A 14610-nucleotide genomic window follows, 5' to 3' on the forward strand; every position below is an offset into this window, starting at 1 on the left:
GACATTTGAACATATCGTCGGACCGAAAGAACACGGGTTAAATACTATGGAACTATTGTGGTACCACGATGAAAAGTAGTAAAGTACTGATTACTGAATAACAATTTCTTAACAAATACTGAAAACAATAAAGGAAAAATGGTAATAAAAATATAGAACATGGAGACTCAAATCTTTGAGTTAATGCGGTTCTCGTCGTTCGGACCGGGTATGTATGTATGCGAGAAAATATCGCCGCGCGTTAAATGTTTAATTAGTGACTTAAGCCTAGAAATAGTATCAGTAAAATACACCACACCTAGTTTTACCAAAATAAGACTAGAAATAGTAGTATAGTACAGTAGTAGATATGGGACGAAGGAGGAGTGATGGTTTTGAAAAGCAAAGCCAATAATTATAGAGTTCAGGCAACCGACCGTGACCCCATCCTACCCATGTGTGGTGCATTCAGTATTTATTATGTGTATCAGTCAGTTTTTCACATAAAGACGAACTTTCTACATACAATCTAATATCTACGTACGGTGTGGGAGGGCAGGACAAACCGACATCTTCTTAGTGTATATCTCTCACGGATGAAAACTTCTATACAAGTTATTTTAATATAAAAAAAAAAAACATTCATTAACTAATTCTTCAATCATATTAATTATATATAGGAAAAAGTTGTTTTCATCTTTGACCCAGAGATGTTTAGTGACTTCACACATCGTATATGTAAAATAGTTATCTTCTTATCCACCACACAACTATGGTTTTGGAATAATTATAAAAATGAATCAGAATGCAAAATATAATGTATTTTGGTAGAGTTATCACTGTTCATATGATAAAATTTAAATTAACATGTCAAACAAAATAGATGAGTGACCCTACATAGTTAGTAATTAAGACCTCTACACATTAATTGAGAGGACAACAACCAACTACTCTGTTACCTCTACTACTCTATAATCTATCGCGCATTCACATTACATAAACATACACTTTCTTTTCCTCTATATAAACACCCACTCCCGCAACACTCTTCATCATCCAATATCACTACACACATCTCCTTTTGCAAACCAAATAAAGAAAGAAAAGAAAAAACTAAGTCAGTGATCAATATGGCCGGAGTGATGAAGTTGGCATGCTTGTTCTTGGCCTGCATGATCGTGGCCGGTCCAATCACAGCTAACGCGGCTCTGAGTTGTGGCGCCGTTAACAGCAACTTGGGACCGTGCATTGGATACGTGATGCAAGGTGGTATCATTCCCCCAGCTTGCTGCACCGGCGTTAGAAACCTTAACAGCATGGCCCGTACAACCCCAGACCGTCAACAAGCTTGTAGCTGCATTCAAAATGCCGCTAGAGGCCTAGGCGGTGGTCTCAACGCTGGCCGTGCAGCTGGAATCCCCAAGGCATGTGGAGTCAACATTCCTTACAAGATCAGCACCAGCACCAACTGCAAGACGTTAGTCAATCTCTCACTCTCTTTCAGATATATAATTTGTTTTTGTTTTTTTTGGGGTTAAATATTGGATTTATATTAACGGTGTGTTATGTTAATTTGTATATGGTTGCAGCGTGAGGTGAAGGGCGACAGGTGAAGCTACTAGCGGACGTTTCGAATATTATATAAAAAGGATGAGATAATATTAAAATAAGATGTTCGAATGGCTGTTTTTAGAGTTTTTTTTTTTGTAATAATTTTCCCTGTCTTTTTCTACCCTGGCGTTCATATTATGTGATCGTCTGTACTATGTTCGCAAACAACGTTATATGATATTTTCAGACTTGGAATTTAAGTTTATTCTGTCTTTTTCTTGACTAAAGCTTGCTTTAATCGTTTAATAGTTTTTAAATAAATAATTAATATGCTTTACAGTTGGGAAGTATCGAGTATGGCAACATTTTGTATTTAAATTGATTTATAACGGAACCAAAATCCATACTAATTTTAGCGTCAATAATTGGGACGTGAGATGGACTAAATAAATAAAGTAAACGGGACATTCTCCAAGTTTGTGTGTTCCACAGAATGATAATAATCTCCAAGTTTGTAATAATACTAACTTGATTTGATAACCGAGAAAAAGATGGATCAATGCTGTAATATCCCTTACGGATGATAACTTTTATGCAAATGAACAATATAACATCCATTTAACTAAAATCAGATTAATTATAGTAGAAAAGAAGTTGTTTTCATCTTAAACCTAGCTAGAGACATCATTAAACAAAAATCCGATCATAATAAATAACTCGATTTGATGACTTGATTTAGTAATAATAATAACTTGATTTGATAACCGAGAGACAATCTAATATCGATGGTACTGTGGGAACAAACCGACATTTTCTTGGTGTATATCCCTTACGGAGGATTACTTTTATGCAAAAGAAAAAATAATATAAATATTCATTCATTTAACTAAAAATCAGATTAATAATTATAGGAAAGACGATGTTTTCATCGTAAACCTAGCTAGAGAGTAGAGACATCATTCAACAAAAATATTTGTTTGAAAACAATTAAAATCTCTAATTGTTAGTTTGTTCAAGTAGTCCAAATAGTTAAACTCATGTTGGTTCTCAGGCTTTTTCGTTTGCTGATTTTTCTTGTCCATTAATTTTTGAGATGAGAGATAATCGTCTATATGCATTCGAAAAAAGGGTAAACTTATGCAGACACACTTTAGACATGGAAAAAGATTAGTCTTTGCAAAACAGTTTTCATGTTAGACGATGATTAACTTTCTATGTAAATTAACTATCTTCTTATCACACAGCTATAATTTTGAAATAATTATAAAAGTGACTGCGAATGCACGTACATTATAAAAAAAGTATTTTTTTTTTTATCACTTTTCATATGATAAAGTTCAATTAACATGTCAAACAAATTTAGTTGAGTGGTCCTACAAAGTTAGGAATTAGGACCTCTACACATTAAATGAGGCAACAACCAACTACTCCGTTTCCTCTACTCTATAATGATCTATCTTATTCATATAACAAACATACACTTTCCTTTTCTCTATATAAACACCCACTCCCGCAACACTCTTCATCATCCAATATCACTACACACATCTCATTTTGCAAACCAACTAAAGAAAGAAAAGAAAAAACTAAGTCAGTGATCAATATGGCCGGAGTGATGAAGTTGGCATGCTTGTTCTTGGCCTGCATGATCGTTGCCGGTCCAATCACAGCTGACGCGGCTCTGAGTTGTGGCGCCGTTAACAGCAACTTGGGACCGTGCATTGGATACGTGCTGCAAGGTGGTGTCATTCCCCCAGCGTGCTGCACCGGCGTTAGAAACCTTAACAGCATGGCCCGTACGACCCCAGACCGTCAGCAAGCTTGTAACTGCATTCAAACTGTCGCTAGAGGCCTAGGCTCTGGTCTCAACGCTGGCCGTGTAGCTGGAATCCCCAAGGCATGTGGAGTCAACATTCCTTACAAGATCAGCACCAGCACCAACTGCAAGACGTTAGTCAATCTCTCACTCTCTGTCATATATATGTTATAACTTGTTTTTGGGTTAAATATTTGGAATGGTTATATATATTAACGGTGTTGTGTTAATTTGTATGTGGTTTTGCAGCGTAAGGTGATGGACGACGAGTCACAGATGAAGCTACTAGCGTAACGTTTCGAATATTATATAAAAAGGATGAGATATCATATTAAAATAAGATGTTCGAATGGCTGTTTTTTAGAGTTTTTAATTTCCCCTGTCCTTTTCTATCGCGGCGTTCATATAATGTATCGTCTGTACTATGTTCGCAAACAACGTTATATGATATTTCAAACTTGGAGTTTAAGTCGTTCTCTATCTTCTTCTTACTAAAAGCATGCTTTAGTTTATTTTGATCTGTTTTGCTTTTTTTGGTTAATATGCATTACAGTTGGGAAGTATCGTACTTGTACATGTTTTTAAATTTAATAACGGAAAATCTTAAACCAAAATCCACACTAATTATAGGACTCTCAAAAGCTAAAAATATTCGTCACTAATTGGTACGTGATGGACTAAATAAATAAAGTAAACGGGACATTTTCCAAGTTTTGTATTACACAGAATGATATATATATATAATAATAATAATATATATCATCTCCAAATTTGTAATTATTAACTTGTTTATAAACGCAAAAAAAAAACTTGATTTGATAACCGAGAAAAAGATGGATTGCTTCCTTAATTCGTGTGTTACCCCACTAAATTTATGAAAAAAACAAAGTTATACTATAATTATTGGGCGATAGGAAAATTTGGTGTTTGTAGTGTGTTTGGTTTGGTGTAGCTACATTTCGTCACTACCACTAAATATGGAACTTTGTTAGATTCTGCTTTAAATGCTTCGCTTCTACATCTCTCGACGATATTAAATTCAATGATATGGATGCGGCAGCGGCATAGTAGATAGACCGTAATGGTTATGGTACATCTTAATGGGGTTAATTTGATTTTCAATACTAATATGTAAATTTTGCCGGAGACTATACCAAATGCGACCATAAATCCCATAACTATGCCTCTATTATATGTTCAGTGAATTATGAAAGATTAAATTCAGGGTTGACTCAAAGATTTTAGAAACCAAAATGCAGGTTAGAAGTTAACCGGATAAATAAGATTGGTTTAACCTCGGTTAGTGATTAAGAAGGTTTCTTGATTTTGATCCCAAACGCTTTTCAATGTGTTTCGAGATATTTTTCTTATTGCACCAATCGCTTTTACTTAGGTATTGCCAAATGTTCCGACGTCGTTTTCGTAAACATCTTTTTTTTTTTTTTTTTTTTTTTTTTTTTTTTTTTTTNTTGTTGTTGTTGTTGTTGTTCTTGCTGCGTTTAGACAAATCCTTCAGAGAAAATACCTTACTTCGTAGTTGAAGCATTCACAACACACACAGGAGAGGTTGAGAATCCCTAAAGCTTTAACTCTCTCATCTCTCTCTCAGACTCTAATCTCTGCTTCGCCGAAGACTTCTCTCACCAAGGCGATGAGCATCCCAATGGAGTTGATGTCCATCAGAAACCCTAATTCGACCTTGCTTTACAGACCTCATTCTCGTCCGCCGGTAGCTCTGTCTGCTCCGCCACGTCCTCTCCTCCCCAGCCGACGACATTTCACTGCTCCTCGAGCTGTTGTTTCGTGTACAAGTATACGTTTCGGCTTTAGCTCGCCTTGTTTTCCACAAGTCTTGCCTAATCGATCCGTCGTTGCTCTCGCTGCATCCCACGAAGACTCGGTGAGTAGTGTGTGCTGGTGCTCAAAAATTCTCTGTTGGGTATCTCGAAATTTAGAGGCTTTATCTTGTAAATTGCTCCGTGGCTCAAAAAGAATTAGATTTTGGTGAATATTTAATTGATTAAGCAATTGAATCTGCTAATTTCAAGTGAGGTGCAATACTTTGGGGGTTTGAAATTGGCATTTTTGACTAATATTTGCTATCAAATGATCTTTGATTAGCTAAAGAACATGTTTTGATTATTACCCTTTATCGCCATTGTTCAAATAGGAAGAATCAGGTGTTGAGGTAGAGAAGGACAAGAGTGATATTGAAGATGGCACATCTCAGGAAGCATGGAAAAAAACTCTCGAGTCTTTTAAAGAGCAGGTATCAAAGATGCAGAGTGTGTCATCAGAGGCATACTCTGTTAACTCCCAAAAGGCGATGACAGTATTGAAAGAAACTTCTGAACAACTTAGGATTCAAGCGGAAAAGGCGAAAGAGGAGTTGGGTACAAAAGCTAAAGTTGTTGGCGAAGAGGGTAGAGAATATATTTTGAAAGCAGCAGAAGAATCACCCTCAGATGTGAAAGAGATCGTTGAAGCATTCGCCTCCACTGAGGATCTGAAAGATGTTTCTCGAGCGAATGATTTTCATGTTGGAATACCCTATGGTAAACATCTTATATATCTTGTTTATCGTTTATAAACTTTCATTGGTGAGTAATCTTGGAACCAGATGACAATGTTTGTTTACGTTCCAGGTCTACTCCTGCTTGTGGGTGGTTTCATTAACTTTATGGTATCGGGAAGCATTCCAGCCATCAGGTTTGGAGTCATTCTTGGTGGAGCTCTTTGTGCACTGAGCTTGGCTAGTCTAAAGTCTCATAGGAAAGGAGAATCATCTACCAAGTTCTTAAGAGGACAGATAGGTTAGTAAAGTTTTTCATCTGTGTTGAATTACTGAGCTCTTTTGTTTGAACTACTTGACTCTATGCTTTTGAAGTTTTGAATTTGATAACCCCTCTGACATGGCCTATTAGCTAACCATGAAAGAATTAGTTAAGAGTTGCATTGTTGATTTGTATAGAATTGAGGCTTGTTTCAGGAGATACTTGTTCAATCAATCCTACAGAATGATTTTAGTCAGCAAATTATATTTTCGCCAATGTGATATATGAGGTTGTCCCCGACATGTCGGTTTGAGATTAGATGAAAAGCAAGTTTTGTGACCACTCATTTATTGCCGTGTTCTTCTTATGTTCAACAGCTATAGTGGCAATCATATTTTTGAGAGAGTTGCGGTTGCTACTGTCTCAGGTAACTCACACTTCCTAATATTGTATTTCAAATGGCAATGGCTTTTAACGAAACATTAATCCACTCTCTTTTTTTCTCTTTCTACAGAAATCGGCGTTCTGCGGTCTTTTTACCACCATTACAAGGTACACTCTCAAAAGTCAAAACCAATCATTATACATTTGCAATTTCATAAACAGCCTAAACACGATAGGAAGATGATTGCGAAAAGAGCCTAAACTAAACCCCAAAGAGATATGTTAATGAATATTTAAGTCATATACTTTACACATTTACTTTTTCGTAAACCGACCAAAGTTCCTAATCCTATATTCAAATACTCCATGGAGAAAAGAAAACACACTTTTGCATATAGAATGGTTAAATTAGGATTCTTATGAGAAAGAAGGCTTAAAAATATGTTGGATTATTGTTGCAGTGGTGGTGTGTTAGCATTTTACTTGTACAAGATGGTGGAAAAGAGAGAAAAAGGACCAAAGATAGAAGATGGAGGAGAAGAAGATAAATCAGCCGATGGGTTTGTAAGAAGTGAAGGATAGAGAACAATGGTAAGAGAATGTTTGTGTCTGTTTGTCAACATAAGCATCCGATAATCCAAACTTCCCCCCTTCGTATCTCTCTTTTCAAGTTGTGTAGTACAATTCTTTTGCGATCAGTCATCTTCAAATTGAGTGTTTGGATTGGTCACTCAATTTCACGATATTTCAACAAACAATAACATGGTTTAGACCCGTTTGGGAGATGTGTTAAACAAAAACAAATAATGAATTTTTTATTAGAGATAAATCCGTATTAATAAATTGTTTTTGAGGAAAAACAAATGTATAGCTCTGGCCCAATAAGGGCCTTGTTGAGTGAGCCCATGTTTGATGGGATAAGGAGGAGGAGAAAGAGCAGAAGCGTGAATCTAGTAGTATCCATAGACCTAGCCACGTGATCGAGACCGTTGATTCTTTAAGGTTTTAATTGAAACCGTTGATCGCTTCGTCTCGGTTGTATAAATAAATAAATAAGGAAGACAAAACACAGTTTCAGTCCGTAATCTCTAATCTTCTTCGTCGCGACTTAAAACGTGGTTCCGCCGAACCGAACATCTTCTTATCCTTGTCCATTTTTGAGAGATTTTTGTTCTTTTTTGTTGTTCTGTGTCGGTTTGGATCTGTCGGTGTTGGCGCTTTATTGTTGGAGCTAAGGGGACGATGGAAAGTGATTTGATTGAATTGTTCGAAGGAGCGAAGAAGGCGGCCGATGCGGCAGCTCTTGACGGTGTTGCATCCTCAGGTCCGGAGGTTTCGAGATGTCTCGATGCCTTGAAACAACTCAAGAAGTTTCCTGTCACATACGATACGCTCGTTGCAACTCAGGTTTGTTTCCGGTTTATCTCTCTCGTAACCCTAAATAAATGATTTTGATTGTTTTACATTTAGGAAAAAGTTTATATCTTTCTCTTATTTTTTCCTTCGATTGATACGTTTTTAGATTGGAGGGGGTTTTTTTTTTCTGGGTGTTGATTGCTTAATCTCGTTGCATTGACTTGTGTTGTTGTTACCTTAGATTCTTAAATTAGGGTTGAATTGATTTCATCTGAGAAAACATCACAGAAATTTAAAAAGAGTAACTTCAGATCAACAAATGAAGAAGCTTGAGCAAACTGCTTAGTGCTTTTGTATGCGAAATCAAACTCAATTTGGACATTGAACTCAGCTCGACATGTTAGGGTAAGGGAAACAAACCCAAATTTGGCACATAAATATGATTTACTTGAGGGTGAGCAATGATTACACTTGTTTTACAGAATGAATCGAGTTATGGCATTAGACATTACTTTTTTGTTTTGTAGTGGTTTGGAAAAATGTGCTAAGTATAGATTGTTGTTGATACTTTTACTATTTGGAATGTTATATAGTGCGTGTATTGCTTTAGATAAAGTTATATACTTTTCTTGCTTTGCAGGTGGGAAAGAAGCTGAGGTCTCTTGCAAAACATCCTGTTGAGGATATCAAAACCGTAGCTACTGATCTGCTTGAGATATGGAAGAAAGTTGTCATTGAAGAGACTGCCAAGGCTAAGAAAACCGAAAGCACAAACGGTTGTAAAGCTGAAACTGTCAAAGGGGCTAAGGTGATTAAGATGGATGTTGAGAAGCCTTCAAATCCCGCTCCTGTTAAAGTCCAGAAACTTCAGAGGGGTGATTCGGCTAAGAGTATCAAGGTTGAGAGAAAGGAAACAGACAGCAAAGTCACTACCGGTGTCAAGATAGAGAGAAAGGAACCAGACAACAAAGTCACTACCGGTGTCAAGGTTGAGAGAAAGGATTCAGACTACAAAGTTGGTGTCAAGGTAGAGACTAAGGAACCAGACAACAAAGTCACTAATGGAGCCAAGATAGATTACCGTGGTCAGGCTGTGAAGGATGAAAAGGTCTCAAAGGAAAACCAATCAAGTATGAAAGCTCCAGCAAAGGCACCTAATGCTCCTCCAAAACTAACTTCAATGCTCAGATGCAATGATCCTGTGCGTGACAAAATCCGTGAGTTGCTTGCGGATGCCTTCGTCAAGGTTACTGGAGAAGCTGATGACTATGAGAGAGAGTCAGTAACTGCAAGTGATCCACTCCGTGTTGCTGTCTCAGTGGAATCACTCATGTTTGAGAAATTGGGTCGCTCAACTGGAGCTCAGAAGCTCAAGTACAGATCTATAATGTTCAACCTGAGGGACAGTAACAACCCAGACTTAAGAAGAAGGGTTCTCACCGGGGAGATTTCACCAGAGAAACTCATCACATTGTCAGCTGAAGAAATGGCAAGCGACAAGAGGAAACAAGAAAACAACCAGATCAAAGAGAAATACCTGTTTGATTGTGAGCGTGGTCTTGCAGCAAAAGCATCTACTGACCAGTTCAAGTGCGGGCGGTGTGGTCAGCGCAAATGCACCTACTATCAGATGCAAACAAGAAGTGCTGATGAGCCGATGACGACTTATGTTACATGTGTTAACTGCGACAACCACTGGAAGTTCTGTTAATCTGTGTCTTTCTATTTCATGAGACCCATGTGAAGACATAGAGGCTCTGATTGATTTATCAGGAGCTTTATGTCCATTTGCCAGCATTCTGAGTATGTTCAGGCTCTGATGTTGTTTAAGGATATCGTTCAGTGTCTTAGAGATTAGTAAGTAGGGGTATTTACTGATTTAGGTGTTTGTAGCTCTTATTTATTTTGCTTCTCTTTGTCGAAACTGTCAACTCAACTTTTTTGCAGATTTTACCAAATTTTGAAGTTTTTTTAATTGTTTTGTTTTAGATTATGTCTTTTTTTGTCCTCCATTTTATTATCTCGAAGTAGACTCCAACGGCTGTACTTTAACAGCCTTCAGTGTACATGTGATACTGGTCGATAAGTATCATCACTTGAAACTGATTTTGACTCGATTTAACTGCAAATAAAAAAGAGACTTCTGAAAACAGCGGAACAAGTCACTAAACATGTATAGCAGCATTGTGAACATGACATGTATACAAGTCATCGCATTACACATGTATAGCATTGTGAACAAAGTCATGTTTAAATAATCTTATATTCATTCTCTATCAGACACAGCGTGAGATAATATATGTTAAGCTGAATGATAAACAATAGAATCATAACTTCTAGCGGAAGATGTCCCAATCTTCATCATCTAAATCTCTTCTTTTCCTACTGGATCTATTGTTTCTCTTTCGCCGTCTTCTATAGGATGAACTTTCAAGCTCTTCATCATCAGAGTATTCACTACCAAACTGAGTATCCCAGAGTCCCTGTAATTGAAAATCTTTCTTCAATCATCCATTTAACAATACATGAAAATCCCAAGGCATGCCATTACAAGACCTATACCTTAGTCAATCTCTGTTTTCTAGAAGCTGCAGCTTCGTGAACCACAACGATATCTTGTAAGACCTCAATTCTGTCCTCGACATCTAATCTGTATGTAGTCACCTGCATTATCACATACCGAGTTAGTTAATCATAACAGTGTGCTTGTATCTCATATAAACCAAGTCGTTTTAAGCAAGAAGGGAATAAGGTAACCCACCAGGCTTGACGGTATGATGGTTACCCCGAAGGAATCGAGCTCAAGCGATTCAACTATTCCTGAGTTAATGTTGAATGAGTAACCTCGAACCTAAAATCAATCATATGCTTTTTAGCTAATGGCAAGATATTGGCAAAAGAGACAGATATCATCACTGAATAAGATCTAGAAATATTATTAACACCTTTCCAATGTTTTGGCCTCCTTGTGTCACCACTCTGTAACCTACCTAAAACAAAAAATGAGAACTCAATCTTAGACTTGCTTAAAGGTGGGGGTAATTCACAAGACAGTAGACTATATATATATACCAGTGTTTCAAGTCCAACCATCATGAATTCAGTATCCAATACAGTCTCATCGTTTACAAGCACAACATCACCCACCTACAAAGATCTTAATATAAAAAATGAGATGTAAAAACATTACCAGAAGAAAAAAAAATTGTTTCAAGGTAGGCAGAAACCAAACATAGTAGTAGTATACCCTGGTAATGTCTTTGAGCAGGAATCTGTCAGATTCTCCAGATAGCAAACTTGGTTTAATATCAACCACCAAAACCAACCACTGAAACAAAACATCAGAATGAACCAGCTCATTGCAATTCCCAAATTTGGTGAAAAAGAAGCGGACTTAAAAAACTCAGTAGTGATGTAATGGAAACCAAAAGGTAATGACTTTGAGAAAAACTTACAGAAGTGATGTCAACCCAGAGCTGAGAGATAAATCCTAAACTCAGAGCTGACTGAATACTAACAACTTGCTTAGCAACAAGATTCGATCTCGTAGTCGTCTGTTACTCAGTTCGTTTTCATCAACTAGTCGAATCAAATCACTCTCTCGTGGTAATTCTGCTCTTCCACTCTCCACAGTTTGATCTTCTTCATTAGGTAGTGATGATGAACGCAAACAAGGGACAAAATTGTTGTCACTCGATTTCTCTCCAAAGCTGAATTGCCCGAGAAACGCAAACTTATCCGAACATGAAGCTCCTCTTTTTGATGAGGATAAAGTATCAATTTTGAGGACTGAGACGTGATTCCTCATTGAGCAATTGATGAGCCTCCATCTAATACAATTCTCTGAATTGTGTTTCACCACCAGTCGAGCATTGAGGAGGACGGGTAGAGAAAAGAGGAACAAGGAAGAAGAAGAAGAGCAATTGCACATTACCTTGGAGAGAAGTCTTTTGCAATTCAACCTCTCTCTATGTGGACAAGGGAAGATGGGTTAACCTTTAAAGTTAATACTAATCACTCTCATTAAATTGAATTGAGAGACAAAAGTCTAATAAAATTGGTGTTTAGCTGGTAAGACGTCCCCCGACCAAAAAAAAAAAAAGTTAAACGACCTCTGCTCGACAAAGTTTTTGTCCTTTCCCCGTGTTTATTCCCCGTTCAGCGCTAAGGTTTCGACTTTCGATTTGCCTCTCTCGCAAAGTGAGCTTTACGAATCACGCATTTCTCCAATTCGATTTCTTTCTCTCTCTCTCTCTCTCTCTCTCTCTCTCTCTCTCTCTCTCTCTCTCTCTCTTCTTCTCTACGCGGATTCATTCAGATCTGACTTCGTTTCATAGACTTTTGCTTAATTTTTGATGAGATAAAGTTTTGATTTTTGTTTTTTTCTCTTGTTGGGGTTTCGAATCGATAACTGATACGTTTTGGAAGCTGGTGGATCTCAGGGTAATGGATGACGAGAAGAAGAAGAAGAGAAACAAGAAGAAGAAGAACAAGCAGCAGACTAATCATAATAATAAACGTGTTGACGACGGTGTAACGACGACCACCTCTCCTGATGATAATCATGTCGGAGATGTTGACATTGCTCTTATTAGCGGAGGTCCAGATGCCCATGAGCCGCAACCATCTCACCAGATCAATCATGTCGTCGCAACTGTAAGATCGATTGCAACATTCCTGACTACTACATTGAATTAATTCTCTTGGTTGATGATAAGACATTGTGTTAAGACTTTTGATTCATTAAGTTTGGTTTACAATGTCAATGTAGTTTGATATTGTTGATTTTGTTTATGCTACATTGCATGGTTTGATAGAATGCAAATTCGTTTTTTATCCTTTTACTATGTGGGTGTTTGCTTATTGTAACTCATGTGTCTATAGAGTCTACTTGTAATCCGTTTGTGTGGTATAGAGATGGTTGACTTAAAATTATGGGATATTACAAGTGAGATGAGCCCTCTCATGGTCTGATACTTTTAAAATCTTCTTTTTTCAAGCAGGCAGATGAATCTGGTGTTGAGGACAAGTCCCACACAAATGAGGTGAGATTTTTCCCACTGTGTCTTATATCTTAATCCGTTATTTGGTGTATCTACTTGTCAGAGTAGATTATCGTAGATGAGAAAGATAAAAGAACAGCAGTATTGCATTGTTTGTTGTTTGCAGAAAGAGGCAAATAAAAGTCTTGCGTTTCTATCTATAAATTGGCTGATAATAAGAATTTGTTAACAGTAGTATCTATCAGTGTTCACCCGAGTGAAATATCGACATTTTGTTTACTTGTTACCATGACGAATCTGTTGTTTTCTATCTTTTCACTTGGATTCCGAAACTAGTTTGTAATGCTATTGTAGGCGCTGCTGGAAGATACGATCAAACAGTTACGTGATGAAAATGGCTCCTACCTTCAGAAAGAGGTTATATTCTTTTCGCAAACTTTCTTTGTTCTCAGTTCATTCTTAAAGGTTAGATAATGAACTGTCATGTCTTAATAGGCTGGCTTTGAAGAAAATGTTAGACGCTTGGAAACTGAGAATGAAGCTCACCTACAACAAGAGGTTAGTGGAATAGACTAAAGTCTTTTTCATTACTTTTTTTGTTTCCTGCTTCATCTGCAAGCTGAGAAATCAAAATTATATGATGTTTCACAGGCACTGTTAGAAGAAAGGATTGTGCATTTGAGAGCAGAGAATGAAGCTCACATAAAAAATGAGGTTGGTGAAGGAATAACATATAAAATGAGGCTGTATCCATAGCTTTTCTATTTTGCTGCATTATCTACTAGCTGAATGTCAAAATAACATGATGTATTACAGGCACTGTTAGAAGAGAGGCTTATGCATTTGAAAACAGAGAATGAAGCTCACATACAAAATGAGGTTGGTGAAGAAAATTACATAAAAAATGATGCCGTATCCATAACTTTACTATTTTCTGCACTATCTGCAAGCTGAATGTCAATATAACATGATGTATTACAGGCAATGTTAGAAGAAAGGCTTGTGCATTTGAAAACAGAGAATGAAGCTCACATACAAAATGAGGTTGGTGAAGAAATTACATAAAAAATGATGCCGTATCCATAGCTTTGCTATTTTCTTCACTGTCTGCAAGCTTAAGGTCAAAATAACATGGTGTATTACAGGCAATGCTAGAAGAAAAGCTCTTGCGTTTGAGAACAGAAAACGAAGCTCACATTCAAAATGAGGTTAGTGAAGAAATAGCATAAAACCATATCCTAACTTTGCTATAGTGCTGCATTATCTGGAAGCTGAAGGTCAAAATTACATGGTGTTTCACAGGCACGGATGGAAGAAAGGCTCTTACATTTGAGAACTGAAAATGAAGCTCACAAACAAAATGAAGTTAGTGAGGAAAATAGCATAAAGCCGTATCCATAGCTATATATTATTTTGTAGGATCATATGGAAGGTGAAGGTCAAAATAACATTGTGTTTATGCAGGAAAAGTTGGAGGAAAGACTTGTGCAGTACAAAAACAAGAATGACATGCTTCTTCGTGAAATGGTGAGACATCTTCAGCACCGGGAACGTTAGTTTTGTACTACAGTTTCTTCTTTGTGTGATCATATGAAAGTTGCTTTTCTGTTCAACTTGGTTTGTTTTATAATTATCTCTCCAGTATGTAAATTAGCACCTACCAGTATTTTGCATAATAGACTAGGAATTGGTCTTAGCTAACGTGAAAGAAAGTCATGTTGTCAGGACATATCAGATTGCTATATAT

At 37.0% G+C, this 14610-nt stretch overlaps 5 protein-coding genes and 1 pseudogene across 10 annotated transcripts in view; 5 read left to right on the forward strand and 1 right to left on the reverse strand.

The window, feature by feature from the left end:
- On the forward strand, positions 1001 to 1802 carry LOC104792659 (non-specific lipid-transfer protein 1). The gene is made up of 2 exons (XM_010518847.2): positions 1001 to 1456; positions 1569 to 1802. Exons 1-2 carry the CDS (start codon positions 1110 to 1112, stop codon positions 1576 to 1578), a joined length of 357 nt encoding a protein of 118 aa, XP_010517149.1. The 5' UTR covers positions 1001 to 1109; the 3' UTR covers positions 1579 to 1802.
- LOC104792660 (non-specific lipid-transfer protein 1-like) lies at positions 3021 to 3824 on the forward strand. Its single transcript, XM_010518848.2, has 2 exons — positions 3021 to 3480; positions 3596 to 3824. Exons 1-2 carry the CDS (start codon positions 3134 to 3136, stop codon positions 3603 to 3605), a joined length of 357 nt encoding a protein of 118 aa, XP_010517150.1. The 5' UTR covers positions 3021 to 3133; the 3' UTR covers positions 3606 to 3824.
- Positions 4814 to 7333, forward strand: LOC104792661 (protein FATTY ACID EXPORT 3, chloroplastic). The gene is made up of 6 exons (XM_010518850.2): positions 4814 to 5246; positions 5517 to 5901; positions 5992 to 6159; positions 6498 to 6547; positions 6635 to 6672; positions 6966 to 7333. Exons 1-6 carry the CDS (start codon positions 4998 to 5000, stop codon positions 7084 to 7086), a joined length of 1011 nt encoding a protein of 336 aa, XP_010517152.1. The 5' UTR covers positions 4814 to 4997; the 3' UTR covers positions 7087 to 7333.
- LOC104792662 (transcription elongation factor TFIIS-like) lies at positions 7557 to 9835 on the forward strand. The gene is made up of 2 exons (XM_010518851.2): positions 7557 to 7911; positions 8501 to 9835. Exons 1-2 carry the CDS (start codon positions 7747 to 7749, stop codon positions 9569 to 9571), a joined length of 1236 nt encoding a protein of 411 aa, XP_010517153.1. The 5' UTR covers positions 7557 to 7746; the 3' UTR covers positions 9572 to 9835.
- Positions 10009 to 11857, reverse strand: LOC104792664 (annotated as a pseudogene).
- The window catches only part of LOC104792663 (coiled-coil domain-containing protein 89), a 12478-nt gene continuing 9824 nt past the window's right edge, over positions 11957 to 14610 (forward strand). Inside the window, exons 1-11 of one of the 6 annotated variants that reach the window (XM_010518853.2) lie at positions 11957 to 12060; positions 12289 to 12516; positions 12861 to 12905; positions 13218 to 13280; positions 13359 to 13421; positions 13515 to 13577; positions 13680 to 13742; positions 13845 to 13907; positions 14009 to 14071; positions 14166 to 14228; positions 14328 to 14390. In XM_010518853.2, the coding sequence (XP_010517155.1) occupies positions 12307 to 12516; positions 12861 to 12905; positions 13218 to 13280; positions 13359 to 13421; positions 13515 to 13577; positions 13680 to 13742; positions 13845 to 13907; positions 14009 to 14071; positions 14166 to 14228; positions 14328 to 14390 (759 nt within the window). In that variant the 5' untranslated portion in view covers positions 11957 to 12060; positions 12289 to 12306. The other 5 variants (XM_010518856.2, XM_010518854.2, XM_010518857.2 and 2 more) reach the window with 5 other exon arrangements.

This window comes from Camelina sativa, chromosome 6, assembly GCF_000633955.1.
Source record: "Camelina sativa cultivar DH55 chromosome 6, Cs, whole genome shotgun sequence".
In the NCBI taxonomy this organism is placed as follows: domain Eukaryota; kingdom Viridiplantae; phylum Streptophyta; class Magnoliopsida; order Brassicales; family Brassicaceae; genus Camelina; species Camelina sativa.

Bases quoted from the DNA above. Each gene is read 5' to 3' on its own strand.
- LOC104792659 (XM_010518847.2), top strand. From the start codon at position 1,110: ATGGCCGGAGTGATGAAGTTGGCATGCTTGTTCTTGGCCTGCATGATC.
- LOC104792660 (XM_010518848.2), top strand. From the start codon at position 3,134: ATGGCCGGAGTGATGAAGTTGGCATGCTTGTTCTTGGCCTGCATGATC.
- LOC104792661 (XM_010518850.2), top strand. From the start codon at position 4,998: ATGAGCATCCCAATGGAGTTGATGTCCATCAGAAACCCTAATTCGACC. The intron at 5,902-5,991 runs GTAAACATCTTA...TTTACGTTCCAG, and splicing joins TCATGTTGGAATACCCTATG to GTCTACTCCTGCTTGTGGGT. The intron at 6,160-6,497 runs GTTAGTAAAGTT...TATGTTCAACAG, and splicing joins GTTCTTAAGAGGACAGATAG to CTATAGTGGCAATCATATTT.
- LOC104792662 (XM_010518851.2), top strand. From the start codon at position 7,747: ATGGAAAGTGATTTGATTGAATTGTTCGAAGGAGCGAAGAAGGCGGCC. The intron at 7,912-8,500 runs GTTTGTTTCCGG...CTTGCTTTGCAG, and splicing joins ATACGCTCGTTGCAACTCAG to GTGGGAAAGAAGCTGAGGTC.